The sequence below is a fragment of the Centrocercus urophasianus genome, unplaced genomic scaffold (genome assembly GCF_019232065.1).
Source record: "Centrocercus urophasianus isolate 14NV4802_14NV808 unplaced genomic scaffold, USGS_Curo_1.0 seq_20, whole genome shotgun sequence".
Taxonomy (NCBI): domain Eukaryota; kingdom Metazoa; phylum Chordata; class Aves; order Galliformes; family Phasianidae; genus Centrocercus; species Centrocercus urophasianus.
Window position 1 is genome coordinate 21,617,242 of NW_024884756.1, and position 20,539 is coordinate 21,637,780.

Genomic DNA, 20,539 nt, shown 5'->3' on the forward strand with positions numbered 1-20,539 from the left:
GCAACTATAAAATCTGTAAGGTGCCTTGCAGTTAAGGGTGAAAACGCGCTGGAGCATCCTGCAGGCTTTCTGTTTGGAGAGAACAAATTACTAGTGTTCTTACTGATATTCTAGCTGCCTTTCTCTTAAAATGTGTGTGTGGAATAAATAGCAGAGAGGGTCTTCTCCCCACGCAGTACCCAAAATGGTTGCTCAGGCGTTGGCTCTGTCATCACACACTGCCAGGGTGCCCAGCCCAGAGGCACAGCCCTCAACAGCATGGGCCATTGGGTATGGCAAGAGGAGGATGTGGTGTGGGCTCTCTTCTCCTGTCCTATACCATCCATGGCCCTCTAGAGCACGTCTGGTTGATGATTTGGACTTTACCAATATTTGCATCTAAATCTGCTTTGTTCTTAGGAAAAGCTTAGGGCAGATATTCAGTCTCAGCTGCACTTATGGATTGCTCTTCCACTTGGTCTAATGTGAGTCCAAGCCTGGTGTGGGGAGATAGGAGAGAAAGAACTAACCCTAATGAAAGCAGAAGCATTAGGGGAACAGGGATCAGTTATTGCTGTTAGCTGGGACAGGTAGAACAAGGAGCAAACAGCTAGAGGCACGGTAGGAAATATAAGAGAACCTTGGGGAGAGCTGGACTGTACAACAGGCACTCACCAAAGCACTGTGCACTGCTAAATTTGATAGCTGTTGTTTGGAAATAAACAGATGCACAACTGCTGCTGGGGAATATATTCAGAATGCTGCTGGATGTCCCTTTACAGCTCAGTCAGGGTAAACATGAGTAATCCTGATCTGAAAATACTGGTGTGTGAAACTGCAGATTCTTCATCCCACTTTCTTCTAGCCAGAGTTTAGGATGCAAATCTCACACAGCTGGGGCATGGGGAACACCTCTGGCTAATCTGCGGTTTACTTCGTGATAGAAAGGGGCAGTTCTGAAATGAGCACAGCTGAATCATCCCACTGACCTACTACAGCAGCTGGTTTGGGCAAAACACCCAGCCTGCCCTGGGAACCCAAAATCCACATGTGGAATAGAGGAAGTGAGTGGCATTTAGCTCACTAGGAGTGAATAGCTCAATAAAGCAAAAGCCCAGAAGCAGTAAATGACCAGTAAATGTAAATAAAGAGACACGTGCAAACAATTTTTTTTTTCTTTGTTTCTTTTACTTTGTTCTGATTTGTTTTGTGTTCCCAGTTTAGTCACAGACTCAGGAGATGAGATGCCTGATGGTCAATATACGAGTACCAAAAAAAAAAAAAGATGCTCATGTGTCGTCTCCCAAAACCAGAGAGGTTAAGAGAAAGCCTTCAGAGCCCAAACACCACTCCAAGGTTTTCTTTCTCAATCCAGAGACAGAGACAATCAATGGAAACTGAAAAAGGCTGGAGCTTCAGCCTTCCCAAAAGACAAGGACACCCACAACAGGCACGCAAGGCTTAATCTAAGGTGCGTAGTGCTGCGTCAGTTCTCATGTTTATTATTTTTATTATTTTTATGATTGCATCCTAAAGCAATTGCTCTTTTGATCCGTGTTAGCTGCTGCTTGGGGAAAGAAAAATAAAGATCACATAGAAAATAATAATAATAAAAAAAAATTCTGGCTGAAGGCCAAAACTTCACAAGAGAAATCTGAGGCCTAATGTGTTTTGTTTAAGGTCTTTGTTTCTGATAGATGTTGTCTGGATTAGGGAGGATGACTGCACTTTGAACAAAGCCGGCTGGGGAAGTCAGTTAGTCAAGTATTAACCCCCTGAGGAGTAGACTGAACTGTGCATGAGAAACATTCCGAGAAAACATCAAAAGTAGTGTAGATCTCTCCCGAGAAGAAGTACTGTGGCTTGTATTTATATAGGATAAGGTGGAGACAATTTGTTGTATACGTGACTGAATGCCTCAAGATGGGTAACTGCCCAGAACTCGTTTTCTCCCTGTAGCATACTTCAGCAGTCCCAAGGCTGAAACGAGCCTAATGTTCAGGAATTACTTTAGGGCATTAGCAGAAGTTAGGCATTTAGTGTGATATAGTTCATAGAGGTGAAAAAAAGATTATTGTAAGCCTGCTGGACGTGTTGTAATAATGCAAAGTAGGATTTCTCTGGTGTAAACTGGGAGAGAAATATTGAACTCTATACTCTGCTTTAGAAAATGTTATTCTGAAAGTATTGTGATAAATATTCAGATACCTAATGTAAAAAAAAAAAAAAAAAAAAACAAAAAAAAAAAACCACCAAGGAAACAAGAGAACCACCTTATTGGGGAAGTGACTGTATAGCATGTGCAGGTGTTGTGCAAACAGTAAAGGAAGAGTTAAACACAGGCAGTAGAACAAAGTACAGTTTTATGCTTAACTTGTGGCCAGTCTTAGCTATAATTATAACATGAAAATGATGCTTTAAAAATGATTATGAAAATAAAAATCCTGCCTCAAAAAACAAAGATGGGGTCAGAAAAGAAATTCAGTAACAACTTCCACCATTTGCTTGACCTGTTGCAGATCTTTCCCTTCTTGATGCATTGGTTGCAGCACAGGATGTCAGCTCTTAGCAAGCAACTGCCAAAACAGAGGTAACAGAATGTGTAATTGTTTAAAACTAACTGCTCACGTGTGATGCTGAACTGATTTTTGTTTTGTTCCCCTGTAATTCAGGGTGTTGTCATTTTAGGTATCAGACCTGAAATGGGAAAAGTCTTGTTGTTGCTAGAAAAGCGGTTTAAAGCTGAGTTGCGTAACAATTATTTTAATATCAGAGATGTGTGTATTTTTGACTTGCTAATGCTGTAGGTGGTATTATAGGCTTAGCAGAAGTAGCCAGCAGGCAATATGGTGATCAGCAGCTTGCCTTCTGAGCTTGCCCATTATTTGGAACTCTAGTTGCATTGCTGCAACTTGTCTGTGTGTGTACTGACAGCTATTACAAACGATGAAATGAAGTCATTATAAAGCGTGCCCTTTCCAGAATGCTGCTACAGTCTCCTGTCCCTACCAGGACTGATTTAAATTGTAGCTGGTTATGTAAAATGGACTCTTTAAAGTATTGTTATTGGAAAGCATTAAGCTCAACCTTTTCAGAGTGATCAAGAATGAGATTCTTAATATGTTACAGTGAGCTTCAAGATCAAAGGGGAAATGCATGCATTTTGACAGGAATTAATGCACAGGGACCCAGCCCTAACTCCTGCTGGTAAAGTGCTGGTTGTGTGAGATGCCTTAGGCTGTGGGTCCTGCTGAAAAAAACAAACAAACAAACCACCAAATCAGGTGGAATTTTGGACATGTGTAGGCATGCATTGCTTAGGCAGCTAAAATAGCAGTAACAAACGTGGCCAAATGACAGCAGAACAACAGTCCTCAACTCCAAGAATCAAATTGCAAAATCAGTGTTTTATTATTAGTGGAAAAACCCCTTTGCAGTAACAGTTTGAAGTACCTCATTCCATCACTGTTTAGGTGCTTCTAAGGACAGAGATACATGTTTGCTAAAAATCTGTCTGTCAATTTAAATTCCAGAAATATTTTTTCCAAACTAATTTTGAAGAAATTTTGTTCTCAATTCAGAATAATAACAATAAAAGGAAGGAGCTAAAATATGGTGCCATCAAATGGATGAAGAAGCTGTACTTTCAGTTTGGTATTGGGTTAAAACATGAGATTACTATCCAAGACTCGTTGAATTACAGCATTGTTATGGTGTTATATTAAGGAATTAACAACCTTTCAAAATCTGGTATTGTTTATTAAAAAATGAGATGAAGTCAACTTCAATTTAAAATGATCTCTAGCACTGTTCATGCTTTATTGTGTCCAATTATTATGTTTAAACATGTTTTCCTAGAGGAATAAAATACACTCTGACTTGGAGTCTCCACTAACTTTTGCTTCTGATTCTTGGCTTGCCTTTTGCTCATTCCAACTTCACAGTGTCTGTCATGTCCTCTCTTGCAGTTCTCATGGCCATAAAAGCAGAACATGGAACTAAAGGTTAAAGATAAATGCTCGAGTTTAACCAATACAGCTACAGTTGCCTTAAAGACTTACTTCTGAAGGCAGTGGTTGGATCATTCTGATTCAGAGGTAGGATGAAAATTACGTTCAATATTCATGCCTGAGTAAAAATTAAAATCGTTATACCTCTAGCACTTTGTCTTTCTGAAGACTTCAGATTGTCAGATCAGTTGCTAAGTGCAAGAGGAATGTAGTCTAACTGTTGGACTTTATACAAATGAGTAAATGTTCAATGGGTCGCAATGAGAATTTAAGACAGAAACTGCTCCATTAGTAACAGTACTCATTTGTGAGGAATGGAATGAAGAAGATCAAGACTTCTTTTTTGTGCTCTAATAAATATTTTCATACTTTGAATAATAAGGTTCAACTCCTCTGAGAACTTGCTTTAGATTTATGGTTACTGAATTTACCTGGATTAGTAAGAGGTTTAGATTCCTCTTAAAAAAGGGATTTCGTTTGGGTATGTCATAGCAAATATATCCAAATTGCCAATCTATTTGTTAAAAAGGAGACAACAGCATCTTCTCTCTCTTTCTGGGAACAGTCCATTGAGAAAGTTCAGCAAAAAAGTGAGGAACTTAGTAACACTGCACTGTCAGGACTTGCCCAAGTGTATCAGCAACAAAAGGAAGGCTCGAGAAAGTGTGAGACTGCTGCTGAATGGGGTGCTGGTAGCAAAGGACAGAAAAGGCAGAGGAACTCAGTTTATTATTCCCCTTTATCCTCACTGGTAAGACTTGATTTCAGGAATTCCACACCCCTCAGACCAGTGGGAGCATCTGGAGCAATGAAGACTTTCTCTCAGTAGAGAATATCAGAGCATTTAAATAAATTTGGACGTGAACAAGTCCACAGGAAACAATGGGCTACATCTACATGTGCTGAGGACAGACGACATTGCAAGGATACTCTCAAATATTTTTGAAAGGTCACAGTGATCAGAAGAGGTTCCTGAGGACGGGAAGAAAGTAAACGTGAAACTTAATATTAAGAAAAATGAGAATGTGAGCAACTACAAGGCCAGTCAGCATCACCTCAGCACCTGGGAAGGTGGTGGAGCAAATAATCCTGGAATCTAATATGAGTTGGAAAGAACCCTTAAAAGGTCATCAGGTCCAACTCTCCTGCAATGATGAGGGACACCTACAGCTCCATCAAGTACTCAGAGCCCTTCCAGCCTGACCTTGAGTGTCTCTGGGGATGGCTTTCTGGGCAACCTGTGCCAGTGCCTCACCACCTTTACTGTAAAAAACTTCTTTCTTATATCCAATTGAAATCTCCCCTCTATTAGTTTGAAATCATTTCTTCTTGTCCTATCTCAGGAGTCTGTCTCCTTCTTTCTTATGCCCTCCCCACCTCCTCAGATACTGAAAGGCCCCCCCTCTTAATAATGAAAGCAATTCTGGAACCAATTTCAAAATATATTAAGGATCCAAAAAGGAGTGGGAGTTGTCAGTGTGGACATATTGAAGGGAAAAACATGCCTGACAGACCTGATAGCCTTCTGTGATGAAGCAATTAAATTGATGGTTGAGGAGAGAGACGTGGATGTTAATCTTGCTTTAGCAAGGCTTTCAGTGCTGTCATCATAGCATCTTCATTAACAAGATGATGACAGGACAAGTGGACAGTGAGGTGAACTGAAAACTGGTTGAAATGCCAGGCACAAAAGATAATAATCAGAGGCACAAGGTCAATAGTGAGGCCAATGCCATTTAACATCTTCATTAATAGTCCTTGATGTTGGGCCAGAATGCATTCTCAGCAAGACTGCAGACAATTGCAAACTGGCAGGGCTGGTACATGGAAATGGCTGTGCTACCATTCAGAGGAATCTCAACAGACTGGACAAATCAAGAAGATGAATTTCCTAGAGTTTAACAAAGGGAAATGATAAATCCTCCACTTGGGAGTAATACCCCCACACACTGACAAATGCAAGTAAGTTCTGCCTAAGCTAGGGACCAAATAGTTGGGAAGTAACATTACGGAAGAGAACCTGGGAGTTCTGGAGAACACTGGCTTGAATATGAACTAGCAATGTGGCCCTATAACAAAGACAACCCAACAGTATCCTGAACTGCTGTAATGCAGTGTTGTCAGGTAGTTGAGGGGGGTGATCTGGAGTGCTGGATCCACCTCTACTCCACAGTACAAGAAAGATAGGGATTCAGCAGAACAAGTCCAGGAAAAAAAACACAAAGATGATTAAGGAAATGGAACATTTACTATATGAGTGGCTGAGAGAGAGCTAGCACTATTCATCCTAGTGAAGAGAAGGATCAGGGAGATCCTATTAATTCGTCTAAATACCTAGAGTTGGGGTGAGTGACGGAAGAAGCAGCTAAACTCTTCTCAGTGGCCTCCAGTGAAGGTACAAGCTGTATGTTAGTCTGTGCTGATTACATAAAGTCCTTCTTAAAAATAAAAAATTTCCTACTCTGGTCAGATGCTGGATCTAGCTGCTTGGAGAGGCAGTGCAGTCTCTGTCCTTGGAGTTACTGTAAATGTGACGACACAGCCACGGGCACCCTGCTCTGGCTGATCCTTGTCTCTAAGCAAGGGGTTGCACTAAATAATCTCCAGATGTCTGGAGTTACCAAATGTTGTATAATTAGACTTCATAACTTAACATATGCTGTAAAGTCAAGAGTCTAGAAGCTCGTTAGTGGTTAGTACATGGGCAGAGCACTGCAGATCTGAGTCATAAGGGATCTATGCTGTTGTGCATTATCTTCAGCTTCTGAATTCTCCCTCTCATATTCTGCATCAGGTACGTGAAACCAGCTCACCTGAACTACTGTGCAGTGATGAAAAGCTGATAGCAGTACTCTCATAGTCTCTCTCTGATTTACCCGTAGTATCAAGCACAAGTAGAAGTTCTCTAAACTCATTTGTACGCGCTGTCCACCCACAAACTTTATCTTGTTGCAGGTGTTGAGTCACAGACAGGTAGTTCTTGTTCAAGTCGCAGCCTCATGTAAGCTGTGGATAATAACAAAAGATACTTCAATCTCACTTTCAGTGATGATAAAGCTAAGGTACTAATAATTTTTTTACAGCAGAACACCCTCAGATCAGCAGAAAGAAGCAAACAACAAGTTCCGTTTGGGAGTGGCTGCTGATCTGTTCTCCCAGCTGGAGCTGTCATCCTGCTCAAGAGATCTCTGGTGGACCATATCAACCAGATCGCTTTCGTCCACATGCTTGCTGACCTCGTCAAAAAGCACTTGAGAGGCCTGGAAGGTAAACAATAAGTTAAGAGATTATGTGTTGACACTGCCCAAACAGGTCCTATTTATCCAGCTGTACACTAAATCTAGCCCTTATTGCTGCTTCTGTAACTTTGTGTGGTTCAAAGTCCTGGTGGCCTTTAGCATCACTCACCTTGTCTCCCTCCTTTTTGTGCCCAGAACAATAATAGAAATCTGTGTCACACTGCTGCTCTCTGTTCAGAGAAAGCTTGAAGAGAAAGTTTACATGCTGCCATTAGTAGCTACTTACCTGCACTCCCCTAGGAAACTCAGGTGCCTGGCATAGTTCCTGGGGATTTCTACTCCTCATGTTTTAGGTTCCAGCTGTTCCCAGTCAGCTCAGGTTCAGGCAGAGGCTCTGCTGACTCCCTCAGAAATAAGGGTTCAAGTACAGGAATCACCTCCTTATTGCAGTGTGTACATGCATATGCACGTCACGAGATTTTCTCTATAAATGTTTTGGCCTCTCTTCTCTTTTACTCTGCAGATGCCTTTGGTCCATCAGACTCCAATGGTCTTGGTCTTGATATATCTGGAAAAGATTTAATATTAGCTCTGATTTCTCTTACTATCTGCTGTTCATACTTTTATTGCTCTGTCACTGTGTTTTCCTTTTAATATATAGTTTGTGACCCTGGCATTTGGGTTTTCAGTTGGAGATGAATTCAACTTCTTGCTTCTGATAGCCTGTCTTGTGGTCACACTATCCTGTGTCTGCTTAGTTTTAGTGCTTCTCAAGATGTTAGCAGCTGTGCTGCATATCCTTACTATTTCAAGCTGCTCCTCTCTGTTTCCTTTTCACAAGTTTTGTCATGTCTGTGTCTCTGTTCTTTCTGAAGCTGGGTGTAGCCACTGTAATGCTTGGACTTTGTTAAACCTGGGGAATTCTGAATGTAAGCACCAGAACAGCAATCCCAACCATAAGTGGAGGATCTAGTGGAAGATCTTGCACACTAATGAGGACCAAATGAAAGACTCTTCCATGACTTCCTTGTCCAACTACTCTGTGAAATTACTTTTAATGGAGTCAATGATTGTTACCCAAAGTACAGTTTCTGCAGATCCAGCACTATGTACACTTAAAGCTAGCATTTCAGTCCATGCAGAGCCCGTGTCACCTGGGGGGCTTTTGCTACGTTCCTTTGATTTCAGTGATCACTAGCAAATTTCCCTACCTTATACCAGCTAGAGTGACTCTTGTGTTTTCCATTGATTTTTATGTCCTGGTACTGTGATGTCCAACTTGGCTGGTATGCAACTGCCTTCATCTAAAATTTCCTTCATTTTTTTTCTCTGTATTTTTATCATTTTTGTTGTTGTAGGTGTTCTTTCTTTCCTCATTTCCTATTTAAAAGGCACTCTGTCCATTTTCCACTCACTATTTCTGTACTCTAGCCTCTTCTGCAGTCAACAAAAGCAGAATTTCTATGCCTTTGCTTACGGCAAACTGCTGCTTCGCCACAACAGCTGTTCTTCAATTTATAGCACAGTCATATTCTTCATGACTTTAAGTGCCAGTGGAGTAGCCCTCGGTAAGTCCATCCTTTCCACACAAGCTCTTTTAATCCCAGATGTGCTCCACATCAATCTGAAATGTTGCTCTTTTTACCATTCTCTCAGTGACATTTTGAAAATTTCCTTCTTGCTAGTCACGTACACAAAGCAGTGGAGATAGTTCTGTTGGGAAAGGTCTCATCCATGTTCTCCTCCAACAAGGTGAATTTGCCTCCAGAAAGGCATGAGAAAAGATAAACCACAACTTCCTTCCCCTTTTAGTGAACTGAGTCCCTTCCTCTTTTAGAGTACTGACCCACTTTGCATGGGTAAGGACAAAAAGAGCCCCATCAATCTTTCATTTAATTTCAAAAGTCCTTCTACCCAAACGAGTTTTTATTTCCTTATGAACGTTGCCCAAATTATAACTGATGAACATCCCACCAAACTTTTTTCTTTTTTTGCATTAAATTTATTGTGTTACGAAATATTATCTTAGTAGCCAGATCCCATAAGCACATTATGAAAAATGATCTTACATTACAACAGAAAACAGCTTTTGAGGAGATACTGAATGTATTAACTGTCAGTAGAGCTACAATACTGTTTCCATTAACAATCTACTTTGCCGTATCAGAAACCTTTACTTAAAGTGCTGCAAAAATGTATCATTTGACGCTCACTTCAGGGTCTTTAGCAGTCCTCCAAATGTTAAAGCACTGCTTTTATTATTTTGTTGTTCCAAGTGCACATAAAAATCCCAGCAGGAATCAGAGCCAAACCAAGGCAGGCAGAAGATGTTCCCCACCACAAAGAGAGAAGTCGCAGGAGAGTAGCTGTGTCCACATGCCCTTCTTTGTCCTGTTTCTCAATCCCGTTTCTAGTATTTCAGGAGGCCTTGTCTAATCTGAGTTTGAATATGCAGTAGGACAGAATTTGGCAGTCACTTTTGAGTAAAAAGAAGGCTCGTATTACAATGAAGGTTTGTAATTCCTTTTTATGAATTCTGGAAATTACTTACTGTGTTTCTGTGTACTGGGAGAAAGAACACTCTAAAATGCTGTATTAACATCAAGCATGTTGTTCTTTAAATGCTGAAACTTGAAGAGAGTAAGGATTCCTAACAGTAACAGACCCTTCAAGCCCAACTAAGAACTCACAATCTTGGAACACATGCTAGAGGTTCGTGTAGCTTGTTAAAGAAAGGTAAAGAATATATAAAAATTCAGATTGTGTGGTTTCATCATACCCTGATTGTAAAAATGACCCTTTCATAACTTGTTAGAAGGGTAGGCTGCTGCAACAAGAAATCTAAAGAAACAGTAAAGAAATGCTGTTTTACTTTCTGTTCCCATTTTGATAAAAGCTAAATATTCATTAATATTTTAAAATTAACATTTTAAAATAATTAAGCCCCCAAAAGCCAGCAAATAGCCTAAGTGTCCGCAAAGAAAAGACCATCCAGGTGGACTTAACACAACAAAAAAATAACCAGAGTATTGCTTAAGCATTTTCTATGATCTCTCTGCACCCAGATCAGTTGCTGGATGCTTCATACATCCACTTTCAGTTTTACTGTTTGTTTTTCCATGGCCACATATGGAATTCACCAAGCCAAATGTTTTTTATGTGTCAAAAAAGAATCATTTGGCTTTTGGGCATACTTACGGTATTAGTTGAAGTTCTCCGAGTTTCTGTTTCATTAAAGTACCTTTACACATGCCCAGGGCTGGTATTTTAAAGGGCTAACAGGCTCTCCACTAAAACCAGAGACACGTTTTAATACCAAATTTATAAGCAGAATCTAGGTAGGAACAAAATATTTTCTCCTCCAGCAAATCTCTCAAGCCCTCATCTCTTTTGCTTTGTTGTGTTTCCTGTGAAGGCCTGGATATTGCAAGCACTGATGTTGCAAGGTGGAAAAAGTAATAAACAACTCTTGTTCCCTGTTTGGGTGTCCCAGTCTCAGAGTCACTTCTGAGGGGACCAGAGAGGGCAAGAAATTACCATCTCTAATGCCACTTCCCACTCTTGGGAGGTGCTGGAGGTAGCAAATCCTTTTCCAGCATTCCCTTTGTGCTCACTGCCACGTGGATGCTCTCAACCCAGCCAGAAAAACCAGATTATGAAGTGTTGATTGTAAAACAGGGAGGAAGTCTGCACAGGCAAAGTACCTATTAAGTGTGGTGAGCAGAAGTGAGATTGAGGTGGAGATTTATGGATAGACAGGTGTTGACGCTTTCTGCAGGTAATGCTATTGTTAAAAACATATGGGTGCTATAAACATATGGGCATGAAAGCAAAGAAGATATCTGTTGATGAATAAGAAAGACTGCTAGAAATAAAAGGCTCTTAGTCATGATGTTGGCACCTCCAAAGGCTTTTTGATTGTAAAGGCAAAGTTGTCTGCTTGGAAGCAGGAGGAAAGGCTGCTGTGCATTGGTGTCAACTAACAACAGAGTCTCCCTGTACCTGAAGTTCTCTATTTGTTACTCTCTAGGAATGCTTGAAATCTGCTCTGCTGTGTATGCTGCTCTGCAATGAGCTGTAGTTATGGATAGGGACGGGAAACATTTGCGGTTTGCAATTCAGAAACTGTTCACCTGTTATGCTCTGAGTAGCATTCAAATAGCAGTTCACATCAAATGCAGAAGCCTCATCCATAATGCCAGCATGAATCCTTTTAGAAATACTCTTCAACACTGCATTAATTTTGATAAGCTTTGTACAGATCGCTGTAGAAGATTTTTAAAGGTTATCATATGACACAAGCACAGATATTATTTCCTGTGCTATTTCCTCCTCCTATAGTGGTTTGTTGGCTGGCCTTGTTGGCTTTGTTGGTTTTGTTTTCATTTGCAGAGTAACCATCCCAGGTACAATCATCTACCTTGAGGAATTACTTTTTCATTCTCCTTTGCAAAATCTGGTGTAATTAAAACAGGAAAGACGTCTCTTCTATAGGTGAGAGACACGTTATTTAGGTGGGAGGGCAAGCGAGTTCAGCAGAGAGAAGGCTGTTTGAAATACTGCCTTTGAAAACTGGCTTGCTTAGGAAGAGATGTGCAGGAGCCAGGCACTGTCAGTAGTGGGGGGGGGGACCGGGAACAGTGTGGCATCAGATTGCACAGCATTTGATTAGACGAATCGCACAGAGTGCAAGCCCACCAACGGGTTAACAACCACAATTTACTTAGCTTTTAGCTGGTCATTTCCACAGAGCGTTGTCCTGCAATTTTTTTTTATCGTAGTAGATGGGTAAAAAAGAAACAAACAAAAAAGTATGTGTTTCTTTTTAATGTCCTTGATAGAAAATGTAGTAAAACGACTGTATATACAGTATATGGTTTTCAGTAACTTTCTGTTTTTGAACTTCTGTCATCAAAGCAGAGCTGCCTTAATTGTGCTTGTTCAGTAAAGCAGGTGTACAGATCTGAGTCTGTAAATCCTCACCTGTCTGCTGCTTGGCTGTGGAAGAAGGGAACTATGCATTTTGCTTTGTGTTCAGTAAGTACGCACTGCATGCTGTTAGTTCTGAAGCTAAACTCCTCTCCATTCTAAAACTGGGTTAGTCAATTATTGCATCAAAAATAGCAAGCAGGCGGGAGGGTTCATGGGGATGCAGTGTTCACACCCAGTGTTTCTTGTTGTGATATTTTATCTAAGAAATGGCACACCACCTCACTAATACATTTCAGTTTCAGTTGCTTGCTTTTATATCAGTGGGGAATTTCTGCCTCCTACTCTCTGCGTAGAGACACAAGCGCTCTGCTCTTCCAGAAGACGCTTTTGCATAGCAGAGCCTCAGTTTTGCTGCAGCTGTGGAACCTCTTTCTGCCTGAAACCAATTTTTAGAATAGCTTCTGCCCTTGCAGCCAGGTCTGGCTCTGCAGCTCCCAGCAGCACGGAGCACTTGCTTGCTTACAGATGCCTGGTTTTGTTCACCTCTTTTGGCTCAGTTCCTGGTCAGGCAACACCCTCACTACTGCCTTCCCTGGGTGGCCGGATTCCTGCATGATGGGCACATCTGAAACACATAAAGCAGGCTCCTGCTGCCCTTCCCAGCTTAATGAAGAACTAATGTTTCTCTCCCTGAACGACTTCTCCTCTAAGTCTAATCAAAATGGATGTTTCATAGCCAAAATGTTTTTTCCTTGCAACTTTGCAAGTACTTTCTTGCACAGCTGGGGTTGCAGCCTTTCCAGGTCAGCAATGAATCACTGAATCTCAGGCTACAACCAGGCACAATTTTATTTCACATACTTTCTGTCGGCTCTCCTTCTTTCTCTTCCCCTCCTTCATGCCAACTGGTCACCCTTCTCTTTGTGCTTTTATTTTTGGTTTCTGCAACTTCCTGTGCTCAGCATCATCATTTTCTCAGCAGCAGCTATTTCAGCTGCTCCCAACCCCATTTCCTCCCCCTTCCCTGGCACAACTGGATCAGCTCACTGCAATTTTAGCTTCCAGTGACTTGAAAATGCCAAGTCTTAGAAAGCACTGAAGCAAATGGGACCTGTGGGCATGGCCTGTGGGGATGGAGTATTGGCATGGCTTGTGGGCACAGCCTGTTGGTGCATCCTATGGGGATGGCTTGTGGGCACGCTGGGTGTTGGCACGTGCTGTGGGGACACTGTGGGCATGGCAAGTGCTGTCAGAAGGGCCCTGCAGTCCTCACAGCACAATGCAGCCCACGGCCATGCTGCTGCAAGGACTAAAGGGTGGCATATGCAAACTGTGATGTGACCCACTTTCCGTTCTTTTACTTCGACGTCTGCTATTACTGGTGCTCCTTTTCTTCTATTGCTTTTTAAAAACTTTTAACTCTAATTGCCATATTAATGAGCCCAGTTTTGTCAATTTTTCACTCTGTCCTCTTGGAATTTTCACTTAATTTCCTTTCGTTTTTAGTTACTTTTTTATCACTTTTCTTGGATTCTGTTGGAGTAATTAAGTCAGCTTTTCCTTTTTTGTTATTTGTTTTCCTCAATTTTGCAAGGCTTTTTTTCTCACTCTACTTTTCCTTTTTTTTTTTTTTTTTTTTTTTTTTTTTTTTTTTTAACTCATTCCCTTCCATTTCCCTCTCTCCTTATTTTTTCTCTCGTCTCCCCAAGCCACTTCCCTTGCCCTCTGCCCAGTTCCCGCAGCGCCAGCCCCGCTCCGTCCCGCACGGCCGCGCCCCGCACCGCCCCAAACTCGGGGAGGCAGTTCTCCTGACAACAGGTGACGCGCTGCGGGGCGGACCAATCGCAGGGCGGCCGGCGGCGGGGCGACGCTCCGCCACTTCCAAGCCCGCTGTGCGCGTCCCTCCGCGGGACCATGGGGCGGCCAGTGGGACGCTGCGTAGTCGCTTGCTGCTTCGTCTGGCTGCTCGCCTGCTGCGCTGCCCGCCGGGACGACGCGGGTAAGGCTGGGGCCCACTGGGCGAGGAGGCGCCGCGGTGCCATTTTCCCCGTGCCGGGCGGGACGGTGACAGCGGCCGCTGCCGGGCTCGTCCCGCGGGATTCCGGGCTCAGAGCGGGTCGGAGGGCGTCGATCAAGAGTTTGGGCGGCTGGTAGCGGAGCGATGCACCGAGAGAAGGTGGATCGCTGCCCTGCTCTGTCCAGGAACGTCGTGGCAGAGTGTCAGCGCGTTTTTAGCTATGAGTTTTGCACGCACAAGAGGGAGGAAGAGATACCCAGACCTCCCGAAAGCGGCTAGGAGCGTTGACCCGCGGCAGGCGGTTGGTGGGCAGCGCTGGCGCTGCGCGGGGGCACCGCGCCCCGGGACGGTCCGCGTCGGAGCGCTGCGCGCAGCGAGCTGCTGTGCAGGGAGGTCTGATGAGGGAACAGAAGCTTCTGTGGGGAAATTTTAAAGCGAAGTGGTTTTCTTCTGGATGTAAGAATGAAAGTTTGATGGGAAGAAGTGAAAGAAAAGCGGGGAGAAGGAAAATCCGAGGGGAGGCGCGGGGCACGGTAGAAGTGGAGCGGAGAATGAAAAGCGAAAGGGAGGGAGCGTGTTGGGGAAGTACAGGGTAGAAAGGGCCCGCAGCGCTGGTTGGCTGAAGCCGGGAGTTAATGGGGAGGGTGGGTTAAAAAAGAGTGAGCCTCCGGCCCAGGCACCTCGGGACTCCGCTGTGCGCTCGGCCGGCCCGGTTCCGCAGGCTGCTTGGCATTGCTACGGTGGAAAATTCCCGGTGTACTGGGAAGTAGTGGTAAAATTCACTGAATAACAGCGCTTAGTATTTTCCTTGCCATTCAGCCAAGCCTATTATTAAGTCATATTTAAAAAAAAAAAACGCAGCAGGAATGCGATTGTCGGTGAATGACTATGAGGGACGAAACGCTACTCAGCAGATTCCTCCCTTAAACGCCCGAGTAACAGCCGTGCGAGCTCGGGACGGCACAGCTCCGGCTGCCGGCTCTGTGCTACGGGGCCGTCCTGTGGCGGCTGGGGAATGCTCGGAGACCAGCCTGTCTGTAGCAGTTGCTAGCATTGCTTGCTAAGTGCACGTTGTTGTTAGATGTGCTCTGGGCTCTGTCGAAACAGGGATTGATCCAATCTGTACGTGTTAAAATTAGAGTCATTTTCATTGACAGAATCAGGCTTGGAAAACAGCCTTACTTTGTCCCCTTCATTTTGTATAGATTTCTGAAGAGATTTGTTTATTTTTTTTCCTGAGGTAAAGAATACTCACTAAGGACAGGAAAATCTGCTTACTGGAAGCTGCAGCTTATATGAGAAACAGTGCAATGTAAAGACAGCTGTTGTATTTTCTAGTAGCACACCTCAGAATGTGATTCAGTTTTTTTTTTTCAAAGAACCTCCTCTGAAAGTGATACTGAGTCATAACCATCCGTGGCCATTCACTTGTTCTTACACAGGCAGCGATGTGTTTACCATTAGGCACGACACGCTCAACAAGTGCATACAAGTTAAAAACTCACGGATTGTAATAGATGACTGCAGAGAGACGAGTGAAGGTCTGTGGAAATGGGTGTCCCAGAATCGCCTTTTCCACCTGGGCGCCAAGCAGTGCTTGGGACTCGATATATTCACCAAATTACCGTCCCGCCTGAGAATGGTGGATTGCAACTCAGACCTTCGGCTGTGGTGGCGGTGTGCTGATGGCTCTGTGGTTGGTGCGTCTCAGTACAAGGTGACTGTCAAGAGTGCCTATGTAACAGCCAGCATAAACGCGTCTGACCAATGGAGAAGCAACAACTCCTCTGGTGATATATGCCAGTATCCATACCATGGTGAGCTCATGCAGGGCTTTGGGTCGGGGCTCCAGTTTGAATTATTTTTCCTCCTACTCATAAATTCTGTGAGCCTTATTCCTTAGTGCTTTGTGCAAACGACCTGGATTTCAACAAGGTTTGAACGTATTTGTCTCTAACTTAGCAGAAAGAGGGAAGCACGTTTCTGATACGTTACGCAGCACGCAGAAGAAAAAAGTACAGAAAAATATTTTCTCTTGTTTCTTTCAGTTCTGGCATTGCTGTATATTATCTGTAATGACAAGTTACTGTGTTTTAAAGCCACAAGTGTGATTTGCATGCTTTTGAATTAACTGTGTCAGTACAGGCAATTAATTCTACTTGGTATCTTTTGTATCTTATTCTTTACCTTTTAACCTTCTAGAGGTTTATACCAAAGATGGGAACTCCTATGGGAAGCCCTGTGAGTTCCCCTTTCTGTACAACACGACCTGGCATCATGACTGCATTCGGGATGGGACACACACGGGTGGGAAATGGTGCGCCACGTCTGAAGATTATACTCGTGATGGAAAATGGGGAATCTGCTTACAGCCAGGTATGCAGGGTTTTTAAATAGCCATCCTAAAAACATTCTGTGACTTCATGTACGTACAGTTCCGCCTCAGTGCAACAACATCACTATTAAGCTGGATAAAAACAGGTCAATTTTCTATCGCAGCATTGACAGAGCAATCAGCACACATTTACTCTGCAATATATGTGATTTCAGTGTAAAAATCCATAGAGTGTTTTTTTGGTTTGAAATATTTATGGTGTTTCAGTATACTTGTAGTTAGAAGTACATTCTGCTTCCTTTGCACAGAGGATGGTTGTCGTGATATCTGGGAACATAATGCAGGCTCTCAATATTGCTACCAGTTCAATACCCAGTCTGCTCTTTCTTGGAAGGAAGCTTATATTTCATGTCAGAGGCAAGGTGGAGACTTACTTAGCATCCAAGATGCATCGGAATTAAAGTACATACAAGGTAGATGTAATTATTTGCATATTTTTATCAGGTAGTATTGATAAATAACATCAGTGAAGACAGCATTTTAATTTCTGCCTTTAAAATTCTTGGTTACAACTTATTCACCATTGAATGCCGTGTTGTATAATCTGTGTACTAAAGTGAGACTAGCAACTCACTTTGCAAGTGTTGTTTGTTTTTAGTTTATCTGTGCAGTTTCATTGGTCAGCTGTTCTTCATATACTGAGTAACATCCCCAAAATCTCAGATATGAGCCAGAGTGGCAGTTACTGGGGTGTGTGCACATCCATTGCACTGGTGTGTTAGTAGCGCGCTGGAATGATTTTAGGAGACATCTTCGCTGATGTTCAGGGTTGGCCTGGAGGGGCTATCAGTGTGCTTGTGATATAAAATCACATGTCAAATACCTAGAGGCACTTTCAGATGACGTTTTTATTTTAAAGGAGAACAATAAAAGATGAATATTTTATTCAAATTGTTTTCTTTAAAAAAAATTAATAACCATATAAAAATATGTATGCAGCTAAGGATGACATCGCTGAGATCTTCTGGATTGGCTTAAATCAGCTGGATGTTTCTAGAGGCTGGCAGTGGTCAGATCACAAACCTTTGAATTTTGTCAACTGGCATCAAGGTAATGATGTTTCTGGTGGTACTGAAAATATTTAGAACAGAAACCAGCATTTTATTTTTCTCTTTTCTGTTTTTCACTCTTATCTTCTTCAGTGGACTTAATCAAAACTGTCATTGCTCCATTTCTCTTAAAAATTCAGAATGTCCTTTCCTCCTAGAGAGCACAAATCTTTCGGCACTCCTGCTATATTTATGAAAAATTAGGATAAGCCTCTAAAAAGATAAAACTTACGTAGTATCTTTGAGATCTGTTTCAGTTAGGGCAGCTATAGACTCCTTTGCTACTAAAATTTCTTCTCTCATTGGCAGAATGGCATTGGCTTCCCTCAAGGAATAACATTATTGTTGTTTGTGTAAGAACCCATGTCACTCAGAAGTCTAATGTGTTTTTAGACTTAAAGATTGCTTAAATTTGTTGCAAGGTGAAGATGAAGGAAGTGTAAAATTTTTGAGAACCTTTTCTAATTACTCCCAAGTTCCTTGGGAGAATCGATGAGAGACTTGGTGGGAATTTTCAGCATGTCCTAGTAATATTCTCATGAGTATGATGTGGATATTGATACGTGAGACTCCTTGAGGTGTAACAGTCAGGAACACAAAAATTGAGACCTTGGCCCGGTCTCTGTACCCTCCCATGAAGAATTAAGGTCTTTCCCACATGAGACTGAACAAAATCAATGCAGGGAGATGGGGCCCAGGTCAGGTTTGCATTATGCTTCATAGAAAGTCAAAGGCCCTGTTGGAAGGGATCTTAAAGGGAAGCTGAGGACTGCAGAATGTTTAATGTGGGGCCTTGTCTGTTAAGGTAAGGGTTATATTGAGAAACTGCAGAGCTATGTTTGGAGTTGGTCTGGAGAGGGGCTGCCAAAGGAAACTGAGGGCTGCAGAAAGAATTCTCCCTTGAGATATTTCTAGTCTGGGAAAGTTCTCGGCCAAGGGTTTGTTGTATTGTAAATAGAACATTCTTCCTGGTTGTATGGTTGAACACTGGCATAGAAGCCCAATACCTCGATTCTGTAACTTTCTTACAAAAAAAAAAAAAAAAAAAAAAATTATCTGGACCTGTGGAGAAGAGGTGCCTTCATTCAAAGCAAAAAATGTTCTTCAAATAGGATGCTTCTATATGCAAAGCATATTACTGTACTGAAAAGCAGAAGAAAAAGATGCAGTCACTACTTAGCTGTTTGATAATTTGTGCTCTTCTGTTTTTCTTTCTGTCTATAGATATGCAGGATTTGTCCCCTCTGGATGGGACTAGCTGTGTGGCAATGAATGCTGCCTCTGGTCAGTGGCAGAGTTACCACTGTGGGAACCCACTTCCATATGTTTGCAAGAAGTCATTCAAGGAGGTTTCAAACCTCACAGGTAGGACAGCTTTTGTGTTTGTTTTTGTATGCTAATGTGAGGGCAGTGCTCACTTACGCAATTGTTTTCTTCCTCCCCAAACCTTCTGAAGCATCTCTGCCAAAACTCTTCGCAGCAGCTTTGGGTCTTTTAGCAGACCAGAATCAGACTCTGTCTTCAGTGTCAAGATGACACCACAAACAGCTTTCATTCTTCATAGCTTTCTCACTCATACACAGAGCATTTCCCAGCACAGTCCCACCCTTTGCACCATGTTTTTTTTTCAGACATCCGTGGCTTGTGCCTTCTCTCCCATGCAGCTGAAAGTCTGGAAAGGACAAACCTTTCAGTTGCTGCTTTAAACCCATTTCTCTCACTGTTGGTGTTTATGAACATAAAATGGGACATACCTGGGGCTTGGATCAAGCTGTTTAATTCAAGTAGAAGTCATTAAATGGCCTTGCTATATTTTGAAACCAAGCCCAGCTGTGGAAATCAAGAGTGCAAGAGCCGCTGACTTGCCTAGTGTGTAATCTTTATTGGATCTGTTACTTTTATCTTGTAAGAGCGCATAGTAACACAATGGGAAAAACAGAAGAGTTCTCTCCCCTGCACATACACAGCCACGATTTTGTTTTGGAACAGAAGAGCTTTTAGCATATAACTTTTTCAGCATGCATAAAAACAGTTTGAATTCTCAAATAGCTTAATTTGCAGAAGAAAATACTTGAAACTAAGCATCCGTTTCTATGTGAGTTACTCAGAATTATCTTTTGCAAGGTACAGCTGTGCATATATATATGCCCTAGAAAAGTGCAAATCCCTGCCAGAACAAAACAACTTTTTGTTGAAGCTGCTGTCCTGTAGCAGTAGTAACTTTTTTTGCTTTTAATTGCTTTTGAAATCTTGCTTACAGTTACTTCTAAACCTTTTGCTTACAGCAAGCAAAGTATGAGTTATCTTTTTACTTTTACTCCCACTAACTACTTTCTCCTTTTGCCCACCTTATGGCCCCAGCATGCTACTAATCCCCATAATGCTGTTCAGTCAAGCTTATTTGCTTAACTAAATTGTGAGCCTTTCTTAAAATGTTAGCTGGAAGAAGATGTGTTGTTTATCTGGGAATGTATTCCGATAGCTGCCTTGTGTCTGCTTTCAAGGTACTGCTAAATTTTAAACATAAAGAAAATAGCAACACAGTACTCTGATCAGTGTTAAATAAAAGCCTCTAATTCAGTTTCACTTCACTTTTAGAGTTTTGGAGACACTTGGATACTCGCTGTGATGTGGGTTGGCTTCCCCACAATGGTTTTTGCTACATGCTGATACACAACCAGGCATCTTGGAGTAAAGCAGATCAGTTGTGCAAAACAAATAAAAGTAACCTCATCAGCATACACTCATTGGCAGATGTGGAACTCATTGTTACAAAGCTTCATAATGGTGAGCTGGGAAAGTCAAGTACCAAGTGCTGTGCACCCTAAATTACAAACTGCTTTCTGTGATCCAGAGTATGATTGTGAGAATCTCTAGCTCTAAATGAAAGCGTTAATGCTGTGCTTGTACGCAGACTG

At 42.3% G+C, this 20,539-nt stretch overlaps 1 protein-coding gene across 2 annotated transcripts in view; it reads left to right on the top strand.

The window, feature by feature from the left end:
* LY75 (lymphocyte antigen 75) overlaps window positions 1-20,539 on the top strand; it is a 56,468-nt gene that overhangs the window by 542 nt on the left and 35,387 nt on the right. Inside the window, exons 2-11 of one of the 2 annotated variants that reach the window (XM_042822148.1) lie at window positions 1,199-1,450; window positions 2,499-2,569; window positions 3,948-4,076; window positions 7,073-7,256; window positions 15,620-15,994; window positions 16,380-16,553; window positions 16,821-16,985; window positions 17,512-17,622; window positions 18,846-18,986; window positions 20,220-20,408. In XM_042822148.1, the coding sequence (XP_042678082.1) occupies window positions 7,214-7,256; window positions 15,620-15,994; window positions 16,380-16,553; window positions 16,821-16,985; window positions 17,512-17,622; window positions 18,846-18,986; window positions 20,220-20,408 (1,198 nt within the window). In that variant the 5' untranslated portion in view covers window positions 1,199-1,450; window positions 2,499-2,569; window positions 3,948-4,076; window positions 7,073-7,213. Of the gene's footprint in view, window positions 1-1,198; window positions 1,451-2,498; window positions 2,570-3,947; window positions 4,077-7,072; window positions 7,257-14,068; window positions 14,160-15,619; window positions 15,995-16,379; window positions 16,554-16,820; window positions 16,986-17,511; window positions 17,623-18,845; window positions 18,987-20,219; window positions 20,409-20,539 lie in introns of those variants that run through there. The other variant, XM_042822147.1, reaches the window with a different exon arrangement.